This window comes from Tachyglossus aculeatus, chromosome X1 (assembly GCF_015852505.1).
Source record: "Tachyglossus aculeatus isolate mTacAcu1 chromosome X1, mTacAcu1.pri, whole genome shotgun sequence".
Lineage (NCBI taxonomy): Eukaryota > Metazoa > Chordata > Mammalia > Monotremata > Tachyglossidae > Tachyglossus > Tachyglossus aculeatus.
The window spans coordinates 55,642,788-55,665,475 of record NC_052101.1 but is presented as its reverse complement, the minus strand read 5'-3'; the positions used below and the strand labels follow the sequence as shown (position 1 = coordinate 55,665,475).

At 44.2% G+C, this 22,688-nt stretch overlaps 1 protein-coding gene across 1 annotated transcript in view; it reads right to left on the bottom strand.

Moving 5' to 3' along the window:
* Positions 1-22,688, bottom strand: part of GRIP2 (glutamate receptor interacting protein 2) — a 601,447-nt gene that overhangs the window by 65,979 nt on the left and 512,780 nt on the right. Inside the window, exons 8-12 of the mRNA XM_038772646.1 lie at positions 16,472-16,619; positions 15,811-15,980; positions 4,280-4,405; positions 3,660-3,812; positions 1,232-1,418 (exon numbers count right to left, since the gene is read on the bottom strand). Coding sequence (XP_038628574.1) covers positions 1,232-1,418; positions 3,660-3,812; positions 4,280-4,405; positions 15,811-15,980; positions 16,472-16,619 — 784 coding nt within the window. The remainder of the gene's footprint in view (positions 1-1,231; positions 1,419-3,659; positions 3,813-4,279; positions 4,406-15,810; positions 15,981-16,471; positions 16,620-22,688) is intronic.

The following is a 22,688-nucleotide window of genomic DNA, read 5'->3' as shown; positions in this document are numbered from 1 at the left end:
AGATGACATGAGAGCATATTACTGAAGAATAAAGATTTCAACTGACCTGATTAGAATAATGCATCCCAGAAAACATATATTTCCCTAGTGACTAATAGGCAATGGCACAATAGCATGAAAATGAAGGGCTGTTGAGTTCATAACCCAGCTGTTTCTTAGAGCTGGGCAATGTCCCTAAACAAGGATGTGCAATCTGTTGTTATAGAGCTCATGCAAGACTGGAAAAGGTTGGGGTCTTCTCTGGTTAGAATTCAGTCTATATTACAATGTGGGTAAATGCTAATGATTGGAAGTCTCCAAAACACTCATTTTGGAGTCTAGCTCCAAGCAGAACAAAAGCCTATGTGCATTATCTAGACACCAGGGAGGATCAATGTCCAGTTCAGATTAAGCCATTGAATTGCCTCTTTCTTTCACCTTCTACCCACATTAGCAAGATCTTCCTTCCAGGACAAATAAGGCTATTCACTGATTCAAGCTACAGTGAAAAGTAGGGCACCCTGCTCACAGTGACTGGTTGTGGTGTTGCTGCTAGTGGAACCAGGAATTCATGGGACCATCGGATTTCACAGAATGTGCTATAAGACCTCGATCCTCATTTTGGTTCCCATGGACTACTTGCCACCTGTCCTGACATTTATATTGCATCAGCCGGCATATACTAATGAACATCTGGTATTTGGGATACAGATGAACCTAAGCTGGTTTCTTTTTAGCTCATATTCAGAGCCTTTCCTAAAGGGTTTGGGGACCTGGACAAATAGAATGGTCTGGGCCCCCCACAATCTTGCAAATACAGGTGGGGTAGACCCAGGAGGACTGCTGAGAGGAGGTGGGAGGAGGAAAGGGTAAGTGGGGAAGGCAGACCCAGGGCCTTTCCCAAAGTGAGGGGACCCAGGCAAGTGAGAGAGGAGAGGTTGAGTTTAGGAATGATGTGGAGGAGAGAGAGAGGGAGAAGGGAAGAGAAGTTGTGTGGATCCCACTTTCACATGGGGAAAGTAGGAGGTCACAGGGTTGGGGAAGGTTGGCCAAAGCCAGAAGCCTCCAAAGCGTGGGGTTGGGGGGACCCAGGACAGTTGCCCCGATTTGCCATACCCCCAGAACTGCCCTGTTTATGGCTACCTCTAGAATATTAACTTCAGGAAGACAAAGGCCCACTGGGGTGCTAGCCATTTCTTGAAAAAGAACACTCTGTGACCTCAGCATCAGGGGCTCAAAAACAAGGTCTAACCTCTCAGCCGGGCTGTCAGGTTCAATAAATCGGATAAGAGGTGGGGAAGACAGTGTTTCGGTAGCAAAGATCCCGCCCTGCAGTTGGAGTCCAAAACCATTCAGTGGATCGCCCCTCAGGATCACTTCTGTTGTTTCGGTATGGACAATTTGACCACCAGGACCCACAGTGCTGGAGGCTAAAGACACTAGAGAGACAAAAAGAGGAGTCAAATTAGTGACAGGGAGACTAATTAGAGAGACCCTGCATTGTTGCTACTAGTCAATTTCCTTCCTATCCAGCATCTTGCCCTCTATCAATCAATCAATTCTATTTATAAAATGCTTACTGTGTACAAAGCAGTATACTAAGTGCTTTGGAGAGTACAACACAACAGTATAACAGTCACATTCTCTGCACACAACGAGCTTACAGTCTGGGGGGAGATACATTAATATAAATAAATAAATTATGGATATGTACGTAAGTGCTGTGGGGCCGGGAGTGGGGGTGAATAAAGGCAGCAAGTCAGGGCAATGCAGAAGGGAGTGAGAGAAAAGGGAAAGCCTCTTGGAGGAGATGTGCCTTCGATAAGGCTTTGAAGGTGGGGAGAGTAACTGTCTGTCGGATATGAAGAGGAAGGGTGTTCGTGGCCAGAAGCAGGACATGGGCGAGAGGTCGGTGGCGAGACAGACTGTAAACTCATTGTGGGGCAGGGATGTGTATATTGTTGTGCGGTACTCTCCCAAACACTTAGTACAGTGCCCTGCACACGGTAAGTGCTCAACAAATACAATTAATTTATTGATTGATTGAGATAGATGAGATTAAGGTACAGTGAGTAGTTTGGTATCAGAAGAGCGAAATTTGTGGGCTACCTTGTAGTAGGAGAGCAGTTAGATGGGGTAATAATAATAATAATAATAATAATGATATTTGCTAAACACTTACTATGTGTCAAGCACTGTTCTAAGCACTGGGGTAGATATAAGGTTAGCAGGTTGTCCCACGTTGGGCTGACAGTCTTAATCCCCATTTTACAGATGAGGTAACTGAGGCACAGAGAAGTTAAGTGACTTGCCCAGGGTCACACAGCTGACAAGTGGCAAAGCTGGGATTAGAACCCACCACCTCTGACTCCCAAGCCCATGATCTTTCCACTGAGCCAAGCTGCTTCTATGTGGTAGGTAGGAGGGGGCAAGGTAATTGGGTGCAATTCACGCAAAACATTTTTGTTGCCAAATAGGCTGTGTCTGAACTGCCTCCCTGAACGATCTCACCCAACTTTCCTATTTTCCTATTGTTCTTGAAATGAGTGATCTCTTATAAATGTGTGGCCAGATGAACCCAAGCCAAGTTTCCCCAACAGCTGCCTCACATCCTAGGCTTGCTGAGGCAACCATGCAGATGTGAATGCAGGTCCCTAACTCTTGCTTCATGGCAAGATGGGGTTCATGGAGGGTAGATGGGAGACTCAGGAGCAACTGGGTTCTCCTCACCCGTGGACACGGATACCTGGGGGCTCCAGTGGTGGGGTGGTGAGGAAACATCCCCTAGTGCAGACATCTGGGAGTGCGGAGAATGTTAGAAAGCTCCATAGATGGGGGTAAGTCATGAAGATAAACAATGGGGACAGGTAAAAGAAACTCTGGGAGCCCAACAAGAAGAAGCATTAACAGGAACAGGCGATGAGAGTGCCTTGCTTGGAACTCTGAGGTTTTGAAGCAGGACCCATTATCTCTTCTCACCTGTTTTGGCTGGGGCTGCCACTGCTGCTCTGGGGCCCACTGGAGGAATGATTCAGCTTCTGCAAGTATTTATCAATCAGTGGTATTTATTGAGCACTTACTGTGTGAGTGCTTACAGCCTAGCTGCCCTCCCTTCCCACACTTTGAAAGGGTGGGTGGGGAAGGTGGTTGAGTGTGAAGGGAAGGAATGTGGTGGACGGAGGGGGGCAGTGCTCTTGGGAGAACTCATGGTAACCAGAATTTAGTAGTTACTAGGATTGGCTACAGTCAGCAGATGGTCCCAACCAGACGGCTGACCTCTCCTGTGCAGTTTTTATCCCAGGGACAATTTCAAACCTCAGTGTATATTACTAAAATAATGCATGTGGGTCCACCAAGGGTCAGTTTGATGGCAAGTTCAACTTCTCCAAAGATGGACAGAGCTCTGGGAAAAAATGGAACACCTTGGGAAGCCAAGGAAAAAAAAAAACCCCACCAATGTGACTGTGGTGTGGTGAGTAAAATTGTTCCCATGATACTTTGTTTTTCATTGTACCCCATCAAGTTCTAGACCATAAATATCTAAGTCCATGTTTCTTACCTGTGTGTCCAGAAAGCTAGAGATAAGAGTGAACCTAGAGAAAATGGCTAAAAGACAAGTTGAATGCACTGATGAGACCACAGGGGAAAAAAATGACGGCCTGATGCCATAATCTCCTTACGTGAGCTTTTGTATTCCTTTCTTCTCTGTCTTCTCCTCATCATGGTTGCCCGGGGGCTCATGGGATGGGCACTCCGAGGTAGCGTATTTGAGTTCTGACAGGGGAAACCCTGTGTGTTCATCATCGGAGAGGAGAAAGTGGCTGAAATGAGAGCTGGGTAAGCAAAATTAAACACCATTAAAACACGTTCGGCATCCCATAAAGCAACATAAACAGCAGGTCATGTTTCTACATATGTCGAGTGCATATCAAGTGTTGATCCACTTAAAAACCTGATTTATGTAAATTCTTTACAGCATATTACCAAATCTCTCCCTATCTAATTATGAATCCCATAGAATTAAAATCCCTTTTAAATCAATGCTGCCTAAACTACTGTATCCAAGCTGAACATTCCGGCTTGTTATTGTAAGGTGTGTATAACTCTCTTTCCCTTTCACTTCTAAAAGTAGGGTTTTCGTTTTCTTTAGTAGGATTACATGCATTTTTCTAATGGATATAATCACATTTAAAATTTGAGGTCACAGCTGAGTAGAGGGAGACTAAACTGTGTTGCCATGGCAAGCAGTCAGATCAGGTAGGGTTAACTGAGGTGGCCAAAGGGCCAAGTGGATAGTTACATTTGCTGTAATCCTGACTGGAGATTTGGTTCCAGGAGGGGGTCTTGCAGTGGCCTGGATGGTGAGTGTGGCAGTAGCTGATGCAAGGGTCCCAACAGTGATGGTGGTCGCTCTTTTGCACCTTAACTGTGTCCAACCCACAAGCAAAACATGGCAGCAGAGAGAGAGGCAGGAGCAGGAAACAAGGAAGAGAGAAAGACGGCACAGTCGTTAGCCCTTCCTGGCCAATAAAGGCAATTTCAGTGGTTGAGGGATTAAAGGGAAGAAGGGGACGTGATGGAATGGGTTTTCTGAGTTGAGCCACCCTCTCTGGAGGTCTGGGTTCAGGATATGAGACAGATCCAGGTTTTGCCTAGAAATCCTCCACAGTAGTACTAGGGTGACCCATCATCCAGCTGGTCTGCCTTCTGTCCAGCACTAAGAAGGCACTGGGCTCTCGCTGTCCTGGATTTTTAAACACTTGGCCTCCCTCTGCCTCAGCCCCTGTCACCTGTCCCCACATCCCACAGTTTAGAGACAGAACCCATGTTTACAGAGACTGGATGGGGAGGGAAGGGGATACAACAGGTCTGGAGCAATGGAGAGGGTCAGGGTTCTATCTGAAGATGCAGTCAGATTCTGGGAACTTCTGCAAAGATCCTTGTCATGTATGCCCTTATGAAACTTCTCTGTGCCTCTGTTCCCTCACCTGTAAAATGGGGGTTAAGACTGTGAGCCCCTTGTGAGACAACCTGATCACCTTGTAACCTCCCCAGTCCTTAGAACAGTGCATTGCACATAGTAAGTGCTTAATAAATGCCATTATTATTATTATTATTATTAAACCCTCACTCTCATAATGAAAGTTACATGGCATCTATTGCTTCAGCCACAGTGAACCGGAGAGCGGTTTTCTTCTTTTCAACTTCTAAACACAAAAACTTTACCAATGTTTCCAGAACTGAACAGAAGTACAAACACTAATCATTCCTTCAAGGTCAATAAATACTCATAGGTTTTTATTTTTGCTATTTTTAATAGTTATCACTATGTATTGAATGATAGAGAGTTTGCAAGGGGCGAGGGAAGTGGTAAGCAAAGGGGTGTCTGGAATTCTGTGGTGTCATCAGTGGTCACCCTGCACATGACTTTATTATTCAATCTTCACTCTTTCAGAATTTTCCCATTTACTTAAGAAAATAAGAATACAATCAATGCCATCGATGGGCTAGATCAATAATCCAGCAAGCCCAATATCCTGTCTTCAGCAGAAGTAATCAATCAATAGTATTTGTTGAGCACCTATTGGATACAGAGCACTGTACTGTCCTGGTCCATACCCTCAAAGAACTTACAATCTAGAGGGGAGACAGACACTAAAATCATTTACAGATAGGTGGCAAAAGATATATATATATATATATATATATATATATATATATATATAAAACATAGTGCTTACATAATAGAATATGTAAGAATATGTACATAAGTGCCACAGGCGTTTGAGAGTTCCCAAGTGCTCAGATGTTGAATTGGCAGAAGAGTTGAAGTGGCAGTTGAGGGGTGGGGTTATAACCTGAGGAGAGGAGAAATGAACTGAGGAAGGTATCCTGGAGGAGATGTGATGTCAGGGAGGTTTGGAAGCTGGGAGAGCTGTGGTCTGAGAGATATGAAAAGAGAAGGAATTCTGGGGAAGGGAAAGGTGTAGGTCAGATGTCGGTGGTGGGGGAGAGAAGAACAAGGCACACTGAGGATGGTTGCTTGAGAGGGGCAAAGGGTGTGAGCTGAATAGTAGTGGGAGAAAAGAGTAGATAAGTAATAATAATAATAATGGCATTTATTAAGTGCTTACTATATGCAAAGCACTGTTCTAAGCACTGGGGGGATATAAGGTGATCAGGTTGTCCCACGTGGGGCTCACAGTCTTAATCCCCATTTTACAGATGAGGTAACTGAGGCCCAGAGAAGTTAAGTGACTTGCCCAAAGCCACACAGCTGACAAGTGGCAGAGCTGGGATTTGAACCCATGACCTCTGACTCCAAAGCTCGTACTCTTTCCACTGAGCCACACTGCTTCTCTTGAATGAGAAGAGTAGGGGGACTAGAATAGAGCCTTAGTGGGTGGGAGGCAGAGGATAACCAGGTGAGAACTGAGTCAGTAATACTAAGGTCCAGTAGTATTTCCAGGAGAAGAGCATGTTCCATAGATTGGGAAACAGTCAAGAATCTGAGGAGAATCAGGATAAAGTCCAGTAAATTTGGCAAGGAGAAAGACACTGGTGACCTTGGAGACAGTACGAAGAGGGCAGAAGCCAGATTGGAGAAAGTCAGGAAGAGGGCTGGAGGAGAGGCAGAGGAAGAAGTTGGTGCATATGACTTTGTTTGATGACTTTCAAAAGGAATGGGAACAGGGAAACAAGGTGATAGAGGGATGGCGCACTAAGTAGATGGAGAGGTGGGATCCAGAGAAGGTGCTTTCTTAGCAAAAGGGAAATATGGGCATGTTTGAAGGCAGCAGGGAAGGAACCACCAGAAAGTTAGTTATTGAAAATACAGCTGGGGGGAAGAAGACTGGGGCCAAGTAATTTCAGAAGACAAAATGGGATGGGATCGAAGGAGGGTGGGTGGATTTGGATTTCAAAGGCAGGTGGAGAAGTCTCTTGAGAGATAACTGAAAATGATGAGAGAGTGGAAGTGGGGGTTGAAGGAGATTGGGGAAGTGATGGGGAGACTCTAAGGAACAAAGGATACTTGGAGGAATAATGCAGTGGTTGGCTTCCTAAGTAGCCACCCTCATAGTTATGGGTATACCATACGACATTCCCAATTTTCTCCCTAACTACCTTGAAAAATCAAAGCTATCAGCATAAAGGGACAGGTGCATCTGCCTGGGATGGTTATGAATTCTCATGGTAAATCTCAATCACGAAAACCACTAGAAAGAATATGAAAGCAAAATAAATCCCACACCTCCATCTACTTCTCCCTCTGTGAGTCTCTAAACTCAAGAGTCTTGAGGTAAGATCAGCACAGGTGAGGAGCAGTGGCATCTAGTAAATTTGCTCTCAGAGTGAGCTCAACCCCCCCCCCTCCCCCCCCCCCCCATGCCATCAGCCACCTCTCATATTGCCCTTCTGGTCTCTTCCATTGCTCTATTCATTTCTCACTATGGTCAAAGCCAGTGCCAATGGTAATGGAAGAATTCTCCACCTGTGCTTTGACTCATTCAAACACAATTGCACAGAGAACCTGAACCAGTTTTCTGAGGACTGGATTAGTTTCTCCATTCACAGTCACATATTCCTCTAGACTGTAAACTCCCCTCTTGATTGTAGGCTACTTGTGGGCAGGGAACGTGTCTACCACCTCTGTTGTATTGCACTCTCTCAAGTGCTTAGTACAGTGCCCTGCACACAGTTAGCTCTCAAGAAATATGATTGATTGACTGATCGATTGATAGGTGTGGAAAGCCCAAAGGTAGAAGTCCCGATAAGACGGAGAGGAGAGCAACCCAGAACCAGCAGGTGACATTCACCATCATTCTCTGGGCTAGACTTATTTCCTGCTCTCCATCCCCTCTGGATCCTTTTGAGTTTCTGACTGAAAGCGGATTTGCAAGTCCTTCCTTTCAAAGCAAACATGAACTGCAATCCATTAAAGATAGCTCATGTGGTCATAAGTTAAACTGACATTCTTTTAACCTTACTCAGACAGATAATCACCCTTTACAGTTGAAATCATTCAGTTTCTTGAGACTTTCTCCACAGAGTGCAATATCTGGCAGTCAGAGCCATACCAGATCTTATCCAGAACAGATCTTTGACATAGATACCTGCTCTACTAATTACTTCACCTTCAGTTTTGATCTATTGTTGTCTTCACTGCTCATTTAAACATCAGCAATAAATTACATTTATATGGCAGGTATCATCTCTTGGGAGTCCTTGGGAAAACCTGCAGCTATTAAGACATGTTTCCTTGAAAAACAGGTCACAATTTCCCTTGTTTCCTCAACACTATTTCTCACTGAGATCCTTGCTTTCATCTTTCTCTGTAATTTATTTTGTGATTTATGGGATGTTCCTATCATGCTTTCATTTTAGTTTTATCTTCATATGAAGTTGGTATTTAAGGATCACCAAAAAGACCCCAATGATTATATGAAGTTCAATCTATAGTCCTGGAGGATAAAAGTCTTTCAAAAGAAGTACGGAAGTGGAAAATTTGGGCTGAAAATGTACTCCAAGGAAGCGTGGGGGTTGAACTTTGGCCTGGGTGCCCTCCCCCTTCCCCTATTTTGGGCCAGAATAGGGGATTAATAGTTTTTATTGAGCATTTATTCTGTGCCCAGCACTGTACTAGGCACTTGGGAGACTACAATAGAGTTATTAGACATGATTCCTACCCTCAAGGAGCTTACAATCTACTGTGGGAGACAGACATTAAAATAAATTACAGATAGGGGAAGAAGCAGAGTTTAAAGTTGTATACATAAATGCTAGGAGGAGTTTAGGACCTAAGCGCCTAGGAGGTGAGGACTCAAGGACATAGATGACATAGTCAAAAGGGGAAATAAGGCAGAAAGATGAGAGATTAGTTAGGGAAACCTTCCTGGAGGAAATGTGATTTTAATGAAGCTTCGAAGAATGGGAAAGTGGCATATATTGATGGGGAGGGTGTTCCAGGTTACAGGAAGGACATGGGCAAGGAGTTGGTGGAAAGATAGATGAGAGAGAGGTAAAGTGAGTAGCTTGGTATTAGAGGGGTGAAATGTGTGAGTTAGGGTATGGTGGGAGAGGAGTGAGGATAATTAGGAGGAAGAGAGCCAACTGTGTGCCTTACTGATGGTGAGGAGTTTTGGCTTGAGACAGAGAGGGATGGGCAGTCATTGGAGTTTTTTGAGGAGTGTGGAGATGTGCATAGAATGATGCTTTAAACAGCTTTCATCATCTCCTCTGGCTATCTGTGGGACACAACACCTAAGCAAATCTATTAAATAGAACAGGTGGGTAGATTGCAAGCTAAATTTATTTATTGACACATCACTGAAAGACAAACACATAAAACACCAAAGAGATTTTTAGGTGATTTGCTCAGTTGCTCTTGTTAACTTTCTTCCCTCTGCCTCTAAAAATTAAATAACCTTTTAATGAACACCCAAGAGTTGTTCTTGGAAAGTGAGTAATGCCTCCTGAATCACATTTGGAAGGAATCCATTTCCCTCTCAGTGGAGAAATGCAGCTCTTGAATTGAAATGCTCAAATAGAAGTGAGGAGTTGGAATATTTATCCATCATTTTGGGGGTTTTTGTGTTTCTTTTTTGGTTTGCGGACTGCAACATCAGACTTTCCTGCTCTCAAAACTCCAGTTGTCTTCCTGTCTACCTGCCCCATCACGTAGTCAGTTGATTTCCCAAACCTCAGGACTTGAAATTAGTCTGAGTTCGATAGGGAAATCCCATCTCTGGATTCATCCCTGAAAGATCAGCCAGCACTTGTTACATTTCTTATTTCCAAATGGTGAATTCATAAGCAAGGGGGATGAAAAGTCCCCACTTGGAAACAGGGGTAAATCAAAGGTAAAGGAGCTGAATGTCCACTGGAGACATCAAAATGATAACCATATTAGTTGGTTAACTGATATGCAATAAGCAGAGATATGCTGCAGCTCAATAGATTTTTTTTAAAACGGAGTAGAATTTTTCCAGATGTGATAATATTTGAGAGCCTCCCTGGGCAGCAACTAGTATTTCTCTCAACTCATAATTAATCGATCAATCAATCAATCATATTTATTGAGCACTTACTGTGTACAGAGCACTGTACCAAGCACTTGGGAGAATACAATATAACAGAGTTGGTAGACATGTTCCCTGCCCACAGGGAGCTTTCAGTCTAGAGGGGGAGACAGGCATTAATACAAATAAATTGTGGATGTGTACATAAGTGCTGTGGGGAGGGAGGGGTGAATAAATGGTTGCAAATCAAAGTGCAAGGGCAATGCAGAAGGGAGTGGGAGAGGAGGAAATAAGAGCCTACTCAGGGAAGGCCTCTTAGAGGAGACATGCCTTCAAAAAGACTTTGAAGGTGGGGAGAGTGATTGTCGGATATGAAGAGGGAGGGTGTTCCAAGCCAGAGGCAGGATATGGGCAAGAGGTTGGCGTTGAGATAGATAAGATCAAGATGAGTAGGTTGGCATTAGAGAAGCAGCGTGGCTCAGTGGAAGGAGCACTGGCTTGGGAGTCAGAGGTCGTGGGTTCTAATCCCAACTCCACCACTTGTCGGCTGTGTGACTTTGGGCAAGTCACTTAACTTCTCTGTGCCTCAGTTACATCATCTGTAAAATGGGGATTAAGATTGTGAGCCCCACGTGGGACAACCTGATCACCTTGTATCGCCCCAGCGCTTAGAACAGTGCTGTGCACATAGTAAGTGCTCAACAAATACCATCTTTATCATTAGAGGAGTGAAATGTGTAGGCTGGGTTGTATTGAGGTATCGGGGAGGTAAGGTATGAGGGGGCAAGGCGATTGAATGCTTTAAAGCCCATGATAAGGAATTTCTGTTTGATGTGGAGGTGATTGGGCAATCACTGGAGGTTCTGAGGAGTGAGGAAACTCGGACTGAACGTTTTTGCAGAAAAATGATCCGGACAGCAGAGTGAAATAGGAACTGGAGTGGAGAGAGACAGCTCTCTTATATTGTACTTTCCCAAGTGCTTAGGACAGTGTACTGCCAATAGTAAGCACTTAATTGGTACCATTCGTTGATTGATCAGGCATAAATGCTCCCAGGAGAGGAGAAGGGACAGGAGGCAGGGAGGTGAATACAGTAAGCAAAGCGAGATAGGATAAGTGCCTGTATTAACATGGTATCAGTTTGGATGGAGAAGAAAGGGTGGATTTTCGCAATGTTGTGAAGGTTGAACCAACAGTTGAGTATGTGGATTGAATGACAGAGATGAGTCCTCACTCCTCACTCCTTACCCTCAGCTTCAAGGCTCTCCATCACCTCGCCCCCTCCTACCTCACCTCCCTTCTCTCCTTCTATAGCCCAGCCCGCACCCTCCGCTCCTCTGCTGCTAATCTCCTCACCGTGCCTCGTTCTCGCCTGTCCTGCTGTCGACCCCCGGCCCACGTCATCCCCCCGGCCTGGAATGCCCTCCCTCCCCACATCTGCCAAGTTAGCTCTCTTCCTCTCTTCAAGGCCCTACTGAGAGCTCACCTCCTCCAGGAGGCCTTCCCAGACTGAGCCCCTTTCTTCCTCTCCCCCTCCTCCCCCCTCAATCCCCCCCGCCTTACCTCCTTCCCTTCCCCACAGCTCCTGTATATATGGATATATGTTTGTACATATTTATTACTCTATTTATTTATTTATTTTACTTGTACATACCTATTCTATTCATTTTATTTTGTTAATATGTTTTGTTTTGTTCTCCGTCTCCCCCTTCTAGACTGTGAGCCCACTGTTGGGTACGGACCGTCTCTATGTGTTGCCAACTTGTACTTCCCAAGCGCTTAATACAGTGCTCTGCACACAGTAAGCGCTCAATAAATATGATTGATTGACTGATTGATTGATGAGTCAAGGGTAACGCCAAGGTTACGGGCTTCTGAGACAGAAAGGGTGGTGGGGCTCTCTACAGTGATGGGGAAGTCAAGGAGAGGACAGGGTAGAGTGGTGGACCAAGTTTTCCCACATGGATTAGTTTCCCTATCTCTCCAGGGTCTGCAGAGTCCTGTAATTTAAACTCATTTTGTATTCTCAGGTCTTCTGGGGGTAGATTTTCCCAGATCTGTGTAACTCACATATATCTAAGAGGCTTACTGCTTCCCTTTACATTGAGAACACAGATTATCCTGGATACTAACATTTTCAGGTTCAAGTGGAGAGCAGAAAATACTGAACTCAAATGATCCTTCTCAACAAAAGTATTTTTGCCTCCAGTTCACTGTAGTTGAATTAGTGTTTATTGAAACTAGCTCTTGGAATTGCTTTGGCCCCAATCCTTTGGAGAAGAAACTAGAGGAATAGAAAATTAATCAATTGACTGTTCAGTGGTATTCGTGTCAGGGTATCCAAATGTCCATAAATTAAAGGACAGTCCCTAAAAATCACTTCAATTTGGTTGGGTCCATGAAACTCATAAAATTATTTCAATGTTTGTAAATCTGTGTGGCTGCCAGCGTGTAGAGGTAGGAGGAATTCCATTTGCTCTGTACCATGGTCTGGTGACTATGTCCCTTGCCCTTCCCAGTGCAGAGTCCTGCTCTCTGAGGTGTGGAAAATGGTTGCCAGGGCAACTCCACTTCCCAGAATGGTGAAAGACATTCATTCATTCATTCATTCATTCAATCGTATTTATTGAGTGCTTACTGTGTGCAGAGCACTGTACTAAGCGCTTGGGAAGTACAGGTTGGTAACATATAGAGACAGTCCCTACCCAATAGCGGGCTCACAGTCTAGAAGGCAGCATGCATGCCACCCAGCCTTCTCTTTTCTGACAAGTCAGTGGCAGTTCCAGCCCTGGAGTCCTTAGTGCTTGTGAATTGTTCTCTTGCAAACTCTCCTTCAGTATTCTTTGGTGCAATCTCTCTATTGGTGTCACTAATTAAATCCTGATTGTTTGTGTTGCCTGTTTAGAGATGCGGTTCAGTCATGGCCACTGGGGCCCATACTGCCTTTATTAAAGAGATCCTGAGTGGAGTTCCTAAATCCATACCTTCTCTTGATACCTTTATATACAGGATGCCTGATTATGATCCTGGTTTATGGGTTTATAACAATGTGATCCCAGACTCCATCCGATAAGCCTTACTTCCTTGGATTCTCACAAGGTTATAGCTGCTCCCGGGCCCAAAGCAGTAGTGCTCAGCATCAAACCCCATTTTGGGCTTATTCTGGGGTCCTCTTCCTCTTTTCTGGAAGCCACAGGATAGAGCTGGGGTCCTTCGGGAGTGTGTGGGGTGTGTGGGATGGGCCCCCTTTAGCAGTCTAGTTCGGTCTTCTGCCTTTGAAAGGTTTGATTTTATTCAGTCTGGGTTTCTTTGTCATTCAGATTTATGATTTTATGCCTCATACTTGTCTGTCACATTTTAAACACCCAAATTTCACAATTTGGTTAAAATTAAAAAATAGGAAAATCCAGAATAAAAAAGAAAGGCTGATTCTTTAACCCTGAAACTTCCTTTGAGCACTGCTGCTCCCATCCCACATCACTTCCTAGGGACAAACAGGCACAGTCTTATTCCTCGTGATCATTTTAAGCCAGAATTTGAATCCTACATCTGAACCCTTCCATCTAACATACCTGGATTTACCTGAAATCATTCCCCACACTTCAAATATCTATCTTTCACCTTCAGCTTGCCTTACTCTTCAACCAATCAATCAATCATATTAATCATATTTATTGAGCACTGTACTAAGCACTTGGGTGAGTACAATATAACAGTTGGTAGACACATTCCCTGCCCACAAGGAACTTACAGTCCAGAGGCATCTTCTCTAACTCTCCTAAGAGCTGGTGCTTCTGCGAGAGTAATTGTGTACACTCAAATCACAATTACTTCTAGACTGTAAACTCTTTGTGGGCAGGGAACATGTCTATCAACTCTCTTGTACTCTCCCAAGCATTTAGTACAGTGGTCTGTATACAGTAAGCGCTCAATAAATACCATTGATAAGCTCCCTCTAGAATGTAAGCTCTTTGTGGCCAGGGAAAATCTCTACCACCTCAGTTGCATTGTACTCTCCCAAGCGCTTAGTCCAGTGCTCTGCCCACATTAAGCACTCAATAAATACCACTGGATTCATCTCTTCCTCTTCCAGCAACCCCCAGAGAAGGACAGCTTGTGTCAGCCAATCAATTAAATCGAATCCAGCTCTGAGACAAAACCCTTCCTGTGGTGGCTCTTACATGGCTCCAAGCCAGACATAGATGCAGTTAGCTATCCCCAAGCCCAACAGAACACTGAAAACAGTGGCTTATGAGAGTTACATATGTGGCTCAGAAACAGGAAGGGGCCATGGGTCAAAATGACTCTACCTCTGCACTTTAACCTTCTTCCTGCCCCTACCCACTCCTCACTAGAGATGTGTAGCCTGCAACAGCCTCACCAATTTAGTAAGTGGTCATCAGGCCAAAATGGTGGCCCATCCTTGTTCTGGAGACATGAAAGTGAGGAGGAGGCTCTCCTTAATCCAGAATCGATAATTATTAATAATAATGGTATTTGTTAAGTGCATACTGTGTGCCAGGACTGTACTAAGCACTGGGGTGGATACAAGCAAATCGTGATGGACACAGTCCCTGTCCCAAATGGGGCTCACAGTCTCAATCCCCATTTTACAGATGAGGTAACTGAGGCCCAGAGAAGTGAAGTGACTTGCCCAAAGTCACATAGCAGACAAGTGTGGGAGCCAGTACTTGTTACAGTTCACCTTGTAAGCTAGTCAAAAATTTAGCTGGTGGCTACCTTTTCATACAACTTTTTCTTCGAGTCCTAAGCATATGTAAAAAACATTCCATCTTTTAAATATTGACAACCAAACCACTACTGAATGCATATCTCTTTCAATTCAATAAATACGATTGAATATCTCCTGAAGAAAAAATTTGGAACAGACACCAGTGCAGGAGTGAGCCCAGCTCATCTTAACAGTTACTGTAAAGAATTAACTTCCCATTTCTCTTGGGCCTCAGGGTCATCATTAATTAGTCTCTTCCATAGATAGCTTTGATTCCACACATTTTAGCTAGGTAACTTATTATTAAAAGATCAAGAAACCTAGAAATTGTTTGGGTGATTTCTGGTATGCAACCCGGAAAAGACGATCAAAACTCCTTTTGAAGAAATATTAACCTCGTCCTCTTAGGGAGAGAAAATACACAGCCTGGATTTGAACCTTGCAGCTTGGTTTTTAAAAGGAAACAAAACATGGGACAGTGTTAAGAGCTGGGGCAGAACAGTAGCAGCAAATAGTCAGAGGAGCCCTGCATAAGCAAGGCCACAGCAAGGCAGGGCAAGGTTCAGATCAGACTAGAAACCAGTCCTTGAGCCCTCATTTTGAAGCGGGTCATGCCACTGCACCAGTCTGAAAGAGTGAAGTAGACATGGAAATCCCTGAGCATGCCCATGCATAACATAACAGTCAAGCATGGTCCTAACCACATGTCGACTTGGGTTGGGCCTGCAAACTGGCTAAGATGACCTTTTGGGGGTCATCTTTTGGGGGTTTGAGCCTAGGATTTTTGTCCATGCCGAGATCAAGCAGCAAAGAATTTGGGCAGTAGAGATGGGGCTAGGGGGCTGACATATGCAGTTGGGTCCACATAACCCGAACAACTTCCTCTTGATGTAAGCCTGGTCTCTTTTCCACCCCAATTTGTAATAAATTAATTGTGTGAACATGAGGATGCCAGGACAGATGTCTCAATAAAATAGCTCTTGGCTCCTCAAGGTAGAGTGGGGCCAAAGCAGTCATCACAGCAACCTGAGGGCCTCTGGGCAGTTGGAGGTCTACTAGCTCCAGGTGTCAGGTACCCACCTGTATCTGAAGGCTTCAGAGGGAGCCTGCTCTGATGAGCAGGAAGGATCTCCAGCTTGACATTCTCTGTAGTGCTGGCTAGAAGCTGAGTTGCCTCTAGCAAGGAGCAGTGCTCAGTACTGGTGCCATCAATAGCTAGGATGTGGTCTCCAATATGCAAAGCCCCACATCTGCCAGGGGAAAGAAATAGTTAGATGTACAAATGGCCACAGACAGCAGCTAAATCCCACTTGGGACAAAGTTTTCTACCTGTTCCTAGGTGGGGTTGGAAGAGAGTAGGAAGCCACTCATGGAAATATCTGTGGCAGAGCAGCTTTAGGGCAGGGAAAATGGGGTAGCTACCCTGGTCCCTGCTCAAGTGGGTAGACCAGACCATCTTCCTCCATCAGCACTCTTGCTCTCCCTTCCCCACAGCAGTGCAAGCACTAAATTATTTTCCACTTTCTGTGGCAACCCCATGCATTCCTCCATCCTCTTTACTAGCCATTGCCATGCACCCGCTTTCCTCTTCCTTCCATACTATCATTTATAGCCCCAGAGATCAGGAGGGATCCTGTGTTGGACTTTTGTCACGGGGCCTATGGCAGGGAGGGCCAGTCGTGAGCAGTGATGTAAATCAAACATGCAGTGGTGGTGCATGCTGGGAAGACATCAAATATACCTGTCAACCACGCTGGCTGGCTTGATCTTGTCGATGACTATTACTTGTTTATTCCGATGGATGCCAGTAGTTAGTGAGATTCCCAGAGTGGACCCTGGAGTCTTGGCTATTTCCACTAATAAAGGACCTGAAGCATTGGCTATGGTATCTAGGGTGAGGAGGGTGGGATGGGGTGTGGGGTGAGGAGAACAAGAGCAAAATAATATCATTCAAGCTGACCTACTTTCCTTCTTCTAGCAGGCTGGCTTACTGCTGTTTTGAGGTGTGTGTAGGAGGTGAGTGCAAGAAAGGTTGGAGGAATTTTTCCATCCTGCCCACACTTTCATGGAGATAGAAGACTTGAGGGTGCTGACACATCTCCCTCACTATGGTTCCTGTTTCCTTGATGGTTGACATTAGAGACTCTTGGCAAGTACTGGTCACCACTACGGTGCAAACTGTTGGATTTTCAGCTGCAGTGGGAAGGCAATCATGAGGAGTCTCCAACTGCAGTGCTAAAGCACTTAACCCTCTCATCCCCTGCTCATGACCAGTTCTGGACCTAATGGTGGTCTATTCTAATTTTGCTACCTAATTTTCTAATTTCTAATTTTGAGGGTGACCTAGGAGAAAGAGTTTAATTTAGTTTTCATTCAATTATGGTATTTATTATACACTTACTATATGCCAAAGGCACTGTCCCAACAATGGGGTAGAAGTGAGATTATTAGATTGGACAGTCTTTGTCCCATATGAGGCTCAAAAATCTAGGAGGTAAAGTATCTTATCCTAACTTTTTTGCAGATGAGGAAACTGAGGCACACAAAAGTTAGGTAACACGGCAGGCCTATAGAGAAGTAGGATTAGAACTGGGGTCCAGAGATTACAGGTGTGGAATACAATCCAGGCCATTTCAAGTCACTGAACTCTGCCACCTCTGAATTGCTTGGGAAGCAATCTCATGGATATGAGAACAAAGGAATATGACTCCTGCTGATGTTTTATTACAGAAGGACAACTTCTCCCAATTAGGGTCAGATACTTCTAGGTTAGCAAAATTAGTTGAGGGATTAGCCCAACATCATGAAATCGAAACTCATTTTTAAAAATGATTAGAGGAACCAAAGGGCAAATTGAGCTTTCATGCTACTGAATCAATTTCTATTTAGTGCTTTGGCACAAAAGGGAGTTGACACTAGGGAATATCTGTTCTTCTTGAATGCAGGGGAGAGTGGCAGGCAAGAGGAACTTCCCTCTAGTTGCAAGGAAAACAGCTATTCTTCTTCCCAGTTCTGTTTTCAAAGCAAGGAAAAGATTGGGAAAATCTCCACTTTCTTTACTTTCTCAAATTCTGAGTGCACTCCAGTTTTTAAGCTTCAAAGTACAGAGCTGTAATAATAATATCAACAATAATGATAATGTAAAGCACAGACTATGTGCCAAGCATTGGGGTAGATATAATACAATCAGCTTTGATACAGTTTCCATCCTTCTCAAGGCTCACACGCTAAGGAGGGGCAAGCGCTCAATAAACACTATTGGTAGATTGATTGATTGATTGAGGGAGAATGGATTTAATCCCCATTTTACAGATGAAGAAACTGAAGAAAAGGGAAGATGAATGATTTGCCAAAGGTCACACAGCCCCCAAGTGGCAGAGCTAAGAGCCCAGGTCTCCTGGCTTTCAGGCCGGTGCTCTGTCCACTAGACTACCCTACTTCTCATATTCATATTGGAAGAAGTTGCTATTGATAGTGAGTATGGCTGAAAATACCTGAACCAACAGTGCACACCGTAACATGTGACTGACATGTTAGCTTTCTAGTGGTTCTGGCACTGTAAAGTGGAAAACCTCCAGGCAGGGTATTTTTTGCATGAGGCAGGGTCTTTTTTGCATGAGACAGGAAGTTTGTAGGGCACCTGTCGCAGCTCTTTCACCATTCAGGGTGAGGAGTGTATGAATATGTGAATTAAAATGAATAGAAATAGGGATGCTTAAATACCCTGGGGATCAATACATGCTGCTGCCTCTTCAGTGATCAAATAACCAATTTACCTAGGACTTTGTTTAAGATAGGATAAGTGTTATCCCACTTTTAGCAGCACAGTGGTTTGAGTTGTGTTTCCAGTAGTAGTGATGAGTTGTGTCAAGTTATCTAGAGTTTCGCCTCGACTTCCATTGACCTACATCACACACTGTGAGACAGCTGTTTAGGGTTAGTAAGGTTTAGTTTCTTTGTGTTTCCAGGCCAACAGCTGTCACTGCTGTGTTCTAATATGCTTCATCAATGAATTGGTAGCATCACTAGTATTTATTGAACATCTACTTTATGCAAAAGCACTGAACAGTAAGGAATAGCATGTAGAGATGGACAGGATGCAGGGAAATCATCGGGGAGGCTGATGAGGTAGTCAAGGCAGGATATGATCAAGCAAAAACCTCACTATTGGCTTCAGAGCTCTCCATCACCTTGCCCCCTCCTACCTCACCTCCCTTCTCTCCTTCTACAGCCCAGCCCGCACACTCTGCTCCTCTGCCGCTAACCTCCTCACTGTGCCTCATTTTCGCCTGTCCCGACGTCGACCCCTGGACCACGTCCTACCTCTGGCCTGGAATGCCCGCCCTCCTCACATCTGCCAAACTAACACACTACTCCCCTTCAAAGCCCTACTGAATGCTCACCTCCTCCAGGAGGCCTTCTCAGACTGAGCCCCCCTTTTCCTCTGCTCCTCCTCCCCTCCCCAATGCCCTGTTTCCTTCCCTCTGCTCTATCCTCCTCCCCTGCCCCACAGCACTTGTGTATATATGTACATATTTATTATTCTATTAATTTTATTAATGATGTGTATATATCTATAATTCCATTTATTTATATTGATGCTATCAATGCCTGTCTACTTGTTTTGTTTTGTTGTCTGTCTCCCCCTTCTAGACTGTTAGCCCATTGTTGGGTAGGGATTTTTTTTATTTGTTGCCCAATTATACTTTCCAAGCACTTAGTGTATTGAATAAGTGATCAGTAAATATTATTGAATTAATGACTGAATGAATATGATAAGTGCTTGGATCAGCATTGAAGGTATTTGGATGAAGAAGAAAGGGAGGATTTTATAATGTTGTGAAGGATTTGGTGACTGGATTTGGAGGCAGATTTAGTATGTGGCTTGAATGAGAGAGATGAGTTGTGGTTACAGGCTTGTGAGAAAGGGAAGATAGTGGTGTTTGTCTATACTGCTGGGAAAGACAGAAAACTTATCTACCAACTCTGTTGTTTTGTACTCCCCCAAGCTCTGCACACAGTAAGCTCTCAAAAAATACTACTGATTGATCAAGTGAACTAAGTGCCAGGGAATGTACAATAAATAGAGGTAAAAGACACATTCCCTGACCAGGAGCTTAGATGCTGTTGTTGAGCATTCATTCATTCATTCAATCATATTTATTGAGCGCTTATTGTGTGCAGAGCACTGTACTAAGCGCTTGGGAAGTACAAGTTGGCAACATATAGAGATGGTCCCTACACAACAACGGGCTCACAGTCTAGAAGGGGGAGACAGACAACAAAACAAAACATGTGAACAGGTGTCAAGTCATAGCATCCATGAAAGCCACCAAAATCTTTGCTACTTACTTCCTGGAGAGGAGATAGTCATCTGTACTATTTAGGCCAGTAAGTCATTCAACAAAAGAAAACTGGGTGTTCCAGACTCTGGAAAGAAGTCATCAGAATACTAAGTCTATTTTGAAAGGGTGGAGAAGTCAGGTTTCTTTTGCGCTGTAGAGAAGCATGAACAACTTGCTCTTTTCCCAGTTTTCCAGGGGAATAGGACAGGGTCATTCTCTCTCTTTCTCCAAGTGATACCTCACCTGTGAGTACATATCAGGTTTATTAATACTTTGGGGCAGGTTCCAATTTTTCCAGTAGATAATAGTTAAAAGAGAAGACTTGAAAAGTAGGCAGTAAAGTCTATGAAGCCACTACATCTGGTAGAGGTTGTGAAATCAAGCCGCCATCCAGGGAGTGGTGAGTTAACTGGCCTCACTGTCTGCTTAGGTTTTGTCACTGTCATTATGGCAACCAAAACGTGGGGTTCCCTGGAGCCTTCTCAGCATGCTTCTACAATTTCCTGGGCCAGATGCTCTGCCAAGGATCAGTCTCTGCAGAGTGAGTGGCCAGCTCCCTCCCTCATCTCAGGGCAGGACAGTGGGTAGATTCTCCAGCACAGTCCTTTTGCAGGGCTTACATTTTGGACAAGGTGTCAGAACTACTAGTAGCTGAAGAAAGCCAGCACAATCCCCCAGGTATTTCCAACATTCTGATGGATTCTCATATCTATTCATCTTTGCTACTCAGCTTGGTTTTCGACATTTCTGACACAGCACTGATCCTTAAATCTATATAGCTTAGCTGCTTGGGCTGAGGTAGAGACTGGTTTATCTGCCACAGCTGTATTGAAGTTCAATGGAATGCTGAATCTAAGGTGTCTAAGAATTGTGGAAAATAGAACGTTTTTCTTCTAGGATCTTTAATAGATGGGTACATCTCCAAGACTTTAAAATCATTCATCTAAAGAGGGCAGTTTTTGCACTGTGTTATTTCTAGATATAAGAAAAAAATCCACTCAAGAATTTGTGGATAAAGGTGCTTTCATAATCAACAAGCTGTGTACAACTTTGTACAAATTTCACTTGAGAAAATGGTTGTCTATCACTGAACTTCTACTTCGCATTTCCTTGAATAGCTTACTAACAGTCATTGGATGGCAGCCATCTTGAATTCCCTGACTGGCTAGGTAAATCTGAAAAAAGTGAGTATCATTACTCTTGTTCCTTAATTGCCCCCAACCACAAACACCAAGATTTCTAGAGCAAGCCACTCCAATTTGTAACCCTTCAGAGATCACCTTATGTGGTCAATATTAAAAGACATGGCACTCCCTCAACCAGGGGACCATGTATTCTGTGCTACAATTAGACTGAGTTTCTGTTCTCCCTGGTTAATCAGCTGGCATTAAACCCCGATAAAATGAATTTAGCAACTATTAGTTGTCCTTTACACATCAAGTTAGAAACATAAAACACCTTGGAGTGGTTTACTTTTTTGAAAAAGGAAAGGATACAGATGTCCTTATTCCTCTCAGTTAATCAGATGGTCTCCCATGGCTTCAACTACCATCTCTATGAGGAAGGAATCCCAAATCTACATTTCCATCCCTGTCTCTCTCCTCTGCAGTCTCACATTTCCTCCTGCCTTCAGGACATCTCTACTTGGATGTCCCGCCAACACCTCAAACTTAACATGTCCAAAATAGAACTCCTCTTCTTCCCATCCAAACACTGTCTTCCTCCTGACCTTCCTGTCACTGAAGACAGCACCACCATCACCACTATTACCACCCAATCCTGATGGCTCAACTTTCACAACAATACTAAAATCCACCCTTTCCTCTCCATCCAAACCGCTATCATGATACTCCAAGCACTTATCCTATCCAGCCTCTTTGCTGACCTCCCTGCCTCCTGTCTCTCCCCACTCCAGTCCATACTTTATTCTGCTGCTCAGATCATTTTTGTAGAAAAACATTCAGTCCATATTTCCCTACTCCTCAAGAACCTCCAGTGGTTGCCCATCCACCCCCACATCAAACAGAGACTCTTGACCACCGGCTTTAAAGCACTCAATCACCTTGCCCCCCCACTACTTTACCTTGCTGCTACTACAACCCTGCCGGCACACTTTGCTCCTCAAATGCTAACCTACTCACTGTACCAATTCTCGCCCACATCCTGCCTCTGGCCTGGAATGCCCTCCCCCTTCATATTGACAGACAGTAACTCTTCCCGCCTTCAAAGCACATCTCCTCCAGGCCTTCCCAGACTACGTCCTCATTTCCTCTTCTTCAACTCTCTTCTCTGTCACTCTTGCACTTGGGTTTTTATTTTTTATTCACCCCTCAGCCCCATAGCACTTATATACCTATCCATAATTCATTTATTTATTAATGTGTGTCTCCCTCTCTAGACTGTAACCTCATTGTGGGCAGAGACTATGTCTACCAATTCTCTTATACTGTACTCTCCCAAGCAGACATGGCCTAGTGGAAAGATCGCAGGCCTTGAAGGCAGAGGACCGGGGTTCTAATCCCAAACTCTGCCACTTGAAAGCTGTGTGACCTTGGACAAGTCATTTCACTTCTCTGTGCCTCAGTTCCCTCATCTGCAAAATGGGGATTCAAT